Source organism: Spermophilus citellus, assembly GCF_964194105.1.
Source record: "Spermophilus citellus genome assembly, chromosome: 8".
Taxonomy (NCBI): domain Eukaryota; kingdom Metazoa; phylum Chordata; class Mammalia; order Rodentia; family Sciuridae; genus Spermophilus; species Spermophilus citellus.
This window is the reverse complement of record NC_138189.1, coordinates 125,515,425-125,524,364: the sequence shown is the minus strand read 5'-3', so window position 1 is coordinate 125,524,364 and position 8,940 is coordinate 125,515,425. Positions and strand designations below refer to the sequence as shown.

Below are 8,940 nucleotides of genomic sequence, written 5' to 3'. Positions count from 1 at the left end.
TTTCCTGTTCCAGCTTTTTGCAGAGCGCACCTTCCAAGTTTTCAATCTGAATCTGCGCTACTCAACTTTGAAACTGTCCGCAGACACCTGTTAAGGGAATTGCGGATCAGCAAGGATCTGAACTTTGCTTTACCTTGGTGCTGGAGCGCAGCGACCACCCAGTTATAGGAACGCCAGCGCCCTGCTTTCAAGCCATGGGCCAGCGTGCCGAGGATTTGTCCTCGGTGCAATCGAACTGCGCTTTTCCCGGTTGTGCACCGGTGCAGCTCTCCACTTTTGCTCCTACACGCGAAAATAGGAAGCAACCCCGATTAGGGAGTCGTGGGATTTTCTCAGCTCGGCAAAGGTGCGAAGATTGTCTCTCCCGCCCGCCTCCCTCCTGCCCTCGGTCTCTGCTCGCCCTCCGCGCAGGGGACCACAGCTCCCTGGGCTGCAGCTGAGTGTCTCCGCCACGCCTTTGCCTTTGCTTTTTCCCTGCGAATCTGGTGAACCCGGGCTCCAGACCAGTGTAAGTCCTCTTGGAGCCATCTCTAGCGGAATTGGGGGCGGAGAGTAAAAGGAGGGGTTGTGGAAGTGAAAGAAGGTAGGCGTGGTGCAAACGCCCAGAGGATCAAACTTGGGGGTGTTCAGGGGAGTAAGAGTGGCAGCTGCAGGTAGTAGTAGGACCTGCAGTGGGGCGCCTAGCTGAGTAAGGTTGGCAGCTGCGTTGCGTGGTCTCCCTAGACCAGGACGCATCCAAGAAAAAGCGAACCTCGCCCCTAGTTCCCTGGCCACTGAAACTTCCTATCCAGCTCCCTCCGCTGCAGGGCCATCTCTCCTCAGCCTCCGAACCTGTTTCTTTTTCTTCAAGGGAGCGGTTCGCCTCTCCCGCCCCCAATCCTACCTCCACCCCCTCCCCCAGCCGCCCCATCCTCTACGCCCACCCGAGACTGTGCAGCGCAGTGCGGTGCCCAAGCGCCCACGGCGGAGACAGCAGCCAGGCTTCAGGGAGATCCAGCTGCTCCCGCTGCTCGCCCGCGCAGTCCACTGCCCAGGACCGTCGGAGCAAACACAACTGGGTCAGCTTTGGAGGCCTCCCAGGGCCCTCTCCGGATAATCATCGGACTGGCTGCACACTTCTTGTTTTACAGTCTCAGCAGAAACGCGAGGGCCAGGTCAGTAAGTCCTACCTCTGATTCCCCTTCTGGGAACTTGAACATCCCCAAAGAAGCCCAGGGTCCTAAGAAATAGGCACTGGGGTGGTGTTTCCAAGCGTAATCCCCCACTTCCCAGCCACATTTAGGTGGGTAGTGGGGATGGGGGAGTTTATGCCGTTCTCCTTTTCTCCTTGTGCTAGAATTTTCCTTTCCTGAAGATTCTTGACTTTTTCCTTGCGCCTTCTTAGAAATAGGCAGGTTGTTCCTGTTTACCTTCTCTTTAAAAATCAAAGGCCTGCCTAAAGTGCAAGATCATATTGGATTCTCCAAAGCTGATCAAGAATACATTTATTTAAGCATTCACTCATTTTTTTTTCTTTTTAAAAAAACCAGGGCTCACTCACCAGTAGGAACATATGGTGAAGGGAAAGGAGGTGAGATGAAAAGCTTTAAAGATGTTTCTCAATAGGAATATATCATTTAAAAACCTAGGGACATGAAACAGAAAACGCTGATTTCAAGTAAAGGTCAGGAGCTCAAACATGTGAAAGAGACACAATCCCAGATTCATTGGTTTATATACTTAATGTTGGACTTAGACACAATCGTGCCTTGCATGTATCATTCTGGAAAGTTTCTTCTCTCCACATCCCAGGATTAACAAGTGAAGGCAACCTAAGGTGTGTGGCATGATTTCTGAGATTTTTCCCTAAGAAAAGATTACTGTAACATGCTGTGCTTGGTAAGATGACAGGATTCACTAAGGCCAACCTGGGACAATAATGTTTCAGAAAGAACTGTTGCAAAAATCCCATAGATATAAGTATGTAGTCAAAAAGAAGGCTTACAGGGCAGGGGTTGTGTCTCAGTGGTAGAGCATTTGCCTAGTATGTGTGAGGCACTGGGTTTGATTCTCAGCACCACATATAAATAAATAAATAAAGGTCTATCAACAACCAAAAAATATTATTTTTTTTTTAAAAAAAGAAGGCTCTCAGACTCATTATAATAAGTTGCTTTGAATCTCAGGGGGAGACACAAAGGAAAAAAGAAAGAAAAGAAGAAACCCCAAACCTCAAACCTTATTTCCTATTCTACAAAGAAATGTTTTAATAACAAAATAACTAAACATTCACGTGTTCAAGAAAACTGTGCCATTCACAAGTTCTCCTTAAATTTCTTGAATACTGTGAATGCCTTATTTTGCCTTATTTCAAGAAAATATTTCTTCTTTGTCTGCGTTTCTTGTAATTTTTGTACATTTTGAGTTTCTATGGGCAACTTCCTTTGTGTACTTTCTTTTCCTCTTCTACTTTTCCAGAAGTGCTACTGAGAAGTGACAGATTTTCTGCTCTGGGTAATGTTTTGAACTGGCTGAAAGCCAGTAGTGTGCTTACAAGCATCTAATCATGTCCATATGCTAATAGCTTATAGATCAATAACCATTCCTGCAGAGAAGGTGTAAATAAGAGGGCTTTGAAATAAATAAAATAAGACTGAAAAGAAAGAGCAAACTAAGTCAATGAATCAAATACACCCCCCCTTCTTAATGTCCTTCGATTTCATGCTTACTCTCAATTTAGTCTGCTAAAATCTCCAAACTGACTTCTCGAGTCTCGTTAATTCTGTTAATGAGTTGTCTGGATTGACTAATTGTGTTCTGTAGAGTCAGTTCTTACTCTAAAGGAAATGGTGGAACCTATCAAATGCATGCTCCATGATCTGAATGTCTTGTTTCCATTCTTTCTATTTACTAGAGAAGGGAAGCAAAGGGGAAAGAAAACCTGGTCTACTTGGAATATTCTGTTTGAAATTTATGCAGAGGGAACTAGAATCTAAGTCAATATAGCAAATACACAAGTTCATGGAAACTCCTTACTACTCCTCTGGGTAGTAAGGGTACTATGAAGGAGGATGGCCTAAAATAAACAGAGAAGAGAGAGGAAAGAGGAGACAAAGAGAGAGAGAACCCAAGATAAATGGAGAGAGAGACACACACACACACACATATTAGAGAAGTTCCTTTGTGGTGTATACTAACAATTTAAATGATTACAATCAATAATTGACCTAGAGTTTCTTTGGATAATTTTCGTGTAGAAGCAGTTATCTGATTAAATAGGACAAAACAGGCATAAGGATGGCATGTCATGGCAAGAAATCCTGTATAGTTAATTATATCCATAGGAAAGGATCAAAATTACACTTTTTAATTAAATAGCTGATGTTGATTGTGCTTTCCTTTAGTTTCATATTTGTTTTGCCAAATTATTGAGTGTCTGGAGTGTCTTGCTTGGTGCTCAGGATTAAATAACGTATGAAAAAGATCTAGCTTCTTCTGCCTGTGAAAAGATTGCTGTGGTGGGGTGAACAAAAGAGAATCATCGCAGTGTGGCCTGTGCAGCCTTAGAAGTGTTGGGATAACTGAGAGGCTTCCTGTATGGCACAGACAGCAGAGGGAGGTCTGAGAGAGTCCAAGTGAGGCTGGAATTGGGAGCAGTTCATTGTGACAGAGTATACATTGGGATGTCGAGATGAGGCCAAAGGAGTAGGCAAGGAGGGCATCAAGATGTGAATGTCATACTGAGGATTGGATTCCCCTGCATAGGTCAGTGTTATCATTATGTGTGGGTGCAGACCTTTTAGTGGGAGAGAAAAATTAAAGTAGGCATGCTATCAGCAGACCATATAAAATCAAATCTCTTTCAAAATGTGAAAGAGAGAATCAAATGCAGATAAGTGGTTACACAGGTGATGGAAGCCAGATAGGGGATGTTGGGGCTACTCAGGGATTAGCAACAGCAGGGGATTTATCACCACCCCCTGGCTGGAAAGACATTCAGAAGAGGCAGTGTGGCAGAGGCCAGGAACCAGGACCATCCACTGCAAGCAGGATCACAGAGGGTTTGTATTATAGATGTCAGAGCCAAGGAGCTGGTGCAGAGGTGCTGCTCAGAACAGAGAGGGAGGGGAAAGGAGGCAGAGGCTTCCTCCTTCTTCCTACTGCTAATTACCTGCCTGTTCCTCCTATTAACTTTCCAGAGCCAGAATCCCAGACTCCTGATGAATGGGGACCCTGCAAATGTCTCTATGAGACTCAATCCTCTTGTGGTGTGGAATAGACCAGAGTAGGAAACGGTGGGAGATGCAGCTGAGGCACACAGGCGAAGACATTTTTAACTTTAGGTGATTTCATTAATGGGAAGACCATAGACAGAAGGGAAATAAACAGGGACTGGGAGGTGGCAAAAGGGAAGGAAAAGTGCTAAAACTTTTTATTTAGGGGTTTTAGGGGGATGGAGCTCAGACTTGAGCATACTTCTCAGGTAGTATCTGTGCAGGATTCTACTGTGTTACATGGGAAGATTATTTGTCATGCACTACACTAGAAAAAATGGTTGTGAAGCCAAATCCCATCATTGTGCCTTATTTTCTATTCCCACAATTCAGGGATCAGGGATGGGTTTTCATATTTGTCCCTTCCTTATACAATTTTTTGCTGTATATTGAAGAATTTCAAACAGTGAAAGTAGTGAAAGAAACTTTACTTTATTTTCTTTAAAATGAATTGGGTGAATTTGTAGCAGCTATAACATCAGTCAAGTTCATAATGTTCATCCCACTGAAAATGAATGGGATCCATTAGGTAGCATCCATACTGGAACTTTTTCTCACTATAGAAAAATATTATATTCCCATCCTTGGATAGATTTTTTAGGACCTGATTTAATTGATCCATTTTCTTTTTTGCATAGACTTAATAAAGGACCTGCTTTATCAAGATGCTATACTAGATGCTATTTTAGAAATAAGAAGGACGGATATATTGAGCCTCAGCCAAATTGAAACAGTCCCTTTGGGATATATTTTACAATACCTTTGCAATTTCCATGTTTCATATTTGTTCTGTTTTTCTTTTTCACCCTTAATTGTAGATCTAGTTGCAGGCCAAGTGCAACAGTGCTAAAAATGGGACCAGCGGGTGCCGAGTCTGATGAGAACCAGACAGTGGAAGAAACCAAGGTGGAGCAGTATGGGGCAGGGCACACCACTCCGAGGGGTGAGCTGGCCCCTGACCCTGAGCCAGAGCTCATAGACAGCACCAAGCTGGTTGAGGTACGTGTTGTCCTCATACTGGCCTATTGCTCTATCATCTTGCTTGGGGTAGTTGGCAACTCTTTGGTGATCCACGTGGTGATCAAATTCAAGAGCATGCGTACAGTAACCAATTTTTTTATTGCCAACCTGGCAGTGGCGGATCTTCTGGTGAACACCTTGTGCCTACCATTCACTCTTACCTATACCTTAATGGGGGAGTGGAAAATGGGTCCTGTCCTGTGCCACCTGGTGCCATATGCCCAGGGCCTGGCAGTTCAGGTGTCCACCATCACCTTGACTGTAATTGCCCTTGACCGACATCGGTGCATCGTTTACCACCTAGAGAGCAAGATCTCCAAGCGAATCAGCTTCCTGATTATTGGCTTGGCTTGGGGCATCAGTGCCCTCCTGGCAAGTCCCCTGGCCATCTTCCGGGAGTACTCACTGATTGAAATTATTCCAGACTTTGAGATTGTGGCCTGTACTGAGAAATGGCCTGGTGAGGAGAAGAGCATGTATGGCACTATCTATAGTCTTTCCACTTTGTTGATTCTGTATGTTTTGCCTCTGGGTATCATATCTTTTTCCTATACTCGTATTTGGAGTAAACTCAAGAACCATGTCAGCCCTGGAGCTGCAAATGACCACTACCACCAGCGAAGGCAGAAAACCACCAAGATGCTCGTGTGTGTGGTGGTGGTGTTTGCTGTCAGCTGGCTGCCCCTCCACGCCTTCCAACTTGCTGTTGACATCGACCACCATGTGCTGGACCTGAAGGAGTACAAACTCATCTTCACGGTCTTCCACATCATCGCCATGTGCTCCACCTTTGCCAACCCTCTTCTCTATGGCTGGATGAACAGCAACTACAGGAAGGCTTTCCTCTCAGCCTTCCGCTGTGAGCAGAGGTTGGATGCCATTCACTCGGAGGTGTCTGTGACACTCAAATCTAAAAAGAACCTGGAAGTCAAAAAGCACAATGGCCCCAGTGACTCTTTATCTGAGGCTACCAATGTCTAAGGAAACAGGTGTGAAAACTTAGGGATGAATTCTGACCAGAGCTATCAACCTGATTAAGGAAGGCTCACAGGTATGTCCTAGTCTCCCATTTTAAGGACAGAAAAGCATCTTAATGGAAGTATTAGCAGCATAATTCCTGAAAAACTGATAGGGAGAGCCTTGGTGAATTTATTCGTATTCAAAGGTAGGAACAACAAGATGGTTTCATTACCGCTGCTCAGACGGTAGATTGAATAGAGTCAAAACAGGGAGAAATGCTTTTGACTCATCTCCCAGATAGAAGGCAAAGTGAACAAGAAATTGACATTATCAGCATTGCTAAAAGGTGGGAGTAAAATAAGTGAACTTTCAAGTCACATCAGGACAAGTACTGGGGGTTCTGTTCTGTGTCCTCCCTGCTTCCTCCTCATCTGATGAAAAGTTTCTGAACACGAATTTCTCTAGGGAGCATAGATGCTCCTTTATGGTGTTTGGTTTTATTGTCCTTCTCATATGTGAAATCCAGAAGAGAATGCTATAGGAAAATTTTGCTAACTGAATGACTTCAAGATCGTTTCAAGGGGATAAACTGAAATTTGCTAGACAATTAATATGTTAAGGAAAATTATTAGTACTCAGTGAGCAATTGCTCATACAAGCAAATGCACATTTTGTGAATTATTTTTCAACTCAGAGTCAAAGGCTGATATTCTCAGAATTATAAAAAAATATGAACCATTATTGAATTTCTCATATCAAGTTTTTTCCTGCTTTTGTATAGATACTATTACATAATCAGTAAATAACTTAATTCTCTTAATTATTGCTAATTGTTATAACTTTCGGAATCTGTATGATCTCTGTGATGATTCCTGTGTTGGAACAAATTTGCACTAAAATTAAATCAGATTAGAATATAATTTTTACAACATTTTGCAACATATGACTATTTGTAAGCAACTTTTGCACAGGCACATACATGTTTACAGAACACTGAAGTATTATTTTCTTTGGAATTCATCTTCCATGGACCCATTCAGGATTAAAAAATATATAACTTCGATAAAATTGACTCATCTGGTAAGAAAAACTAAAAGCACTTGATTCATTACACCTTGCAAATGTTTTGTTTCCACCAATTTCTTTTATTTTTTCCTCAAAGTAACTATATATTTATTGTCTATATGAATATATACATAATAAAATGTACCAATAAATAACGGAACATAGATCCTATAGTAGTTTTCCTTAATGATTTTATTAATATATTTTTTATTTTAATAGTACCTAACCAAAGATAATTAAAACATTCTATGTTCATGAAAAAGAAGACAGATTGTAAAAATAGTCGCATTTCTCTGGATGCTGTTAAAGAAGTTTCATTGTAGTTATATTTTTGTAAATATGATGGAATTTGTGAGCATATTCCTTACATTTCAGACAAATTCAACGTGAGTATTCAGTTGTAATTTTATGAGCTGAAGAGCTTCATTTTATGGATATACTTAAAATTTATACTACAAATCTTATTAAATTCCTTCTATGCTAGAAATAAAAGATTGGTCCTGAAATTAACTGTACTTTTGGAATACTAAAAAAGAATTAAGTCAGTAAAAGTAAGACTAGATCAAAGATTAAGAAATTAACAAAGGGCTGGGGATGTGGCTCAAGCGGTAGCGCGCTCGCCTGGCATGCGTGCGGCCCGGGTTAGATCCTCAGCACCACATACCAACAAAGATGTTGTGTCCGCCGAGAACTAAAAAATAAATATTAAAAATTCTCTCTCTCTCTCTCTCTCACTCTCTCTCCTCTCTCACTCTCTCAAAAAAATTAACAAAAATAATGTATATCTGTATTATATCATATAATTGAATAACTCATTTTTCTGTTGGACTTAGCAAAACTATCTAAGGAGAAGCTTTTTGTCTTTTACATAGCTGGTACATTGCTTAAGATGTTAATAGAAGATTGTAGTTAAGGATTTTATTTCCCTTGGAGAGTTCTTACACTGAAAGAAATTTATATGCTTTGATGAGTAAACTGTTAGAATTCAGTTAATGAATTGATTAACATATGTCTGATTCAATTAACTATGTCAATTCATTAATAAAATATCTTTTATGTAGTGATTTTAATGTTGAAATAAAAGGAATTTGGGAAATTAAAGAACTTGTATGGAATTTGAGTCTAGCTGTCCTGCTATCTGTACTTGAACCTGGGTCAATGGATCCACTCCTGTGACTGCAATTGTAATCTATGTTCTGAGAATGCTTGAATCTTTGTTTTCAGACAAGATGTTTCTTTTGCATTTCCAACCTGTGTCTCTACTGAGTAATGAAATGTGTGCATGGGTCTCACCAGCAGATCAAACCCAACCTATGTCAAAAGGACCTGACATTTTAGGGGACCCATCTCACCTTCACCCTGTCCCAATCTTGACTGCTACACACCAGTTCCCAAAGCTTTGAACTTTGTGGTCACTCTTGACTCGTCTGTGCCTTCATCTCACATATCCAATTAACTCCTGTGTTTTGTTCTAATTCCTAAATGTTTCTTGAAGCATTTCACTTTTCTTCGTCCCTGTCTTCTAGGCTACCATTGTTTCTCAGACCCTTGTTATTGCAAATTTAGATGATATATTTTCTTGCTAATTGATGCCTCTATACCTTGTCATCTTTTCATACAATCAACTTTCATCTACTAAACA

General features: G+C 41.4%; 1 protein-coding gene across 2 annotated transcripts; it reads left to right on the top strand.

Moving 5' to 3' along the window:
- Nucleotides 1-5,105: 5,105 nt before the first annotated feature.
- NPY2R (neuropeptide Y receptor Y2) lies at nucleotides 5,106-6,254 on the top strand (the record flags this gene model as incomplete). Of its 2 annotated transcripts, XM_081304518.1 has the most annotated exons (2): nucleotides 5,106-5,196; nucleotides 5,509-6,254. In XM_081304518.1, the coding sequence occupies 2 exons, from the start codon at nucleotides 5,106-5,108 to the stop codon at nucleotides 6,252-6,254; spliced, it is 837 nt and encodes a 278-aa protein (XP_081160644.1). The 2 variants fall into 2 exon arrangements, with proteins under 2 accessions (XP_081160644.1, XP_081160643.1); XM_081304517.1 differs by having other exon boundaries at nucleotides 5,106-6,254.
- Nucleotides 6,255-8,940: the final 2,686 nt, after the last annotated feature.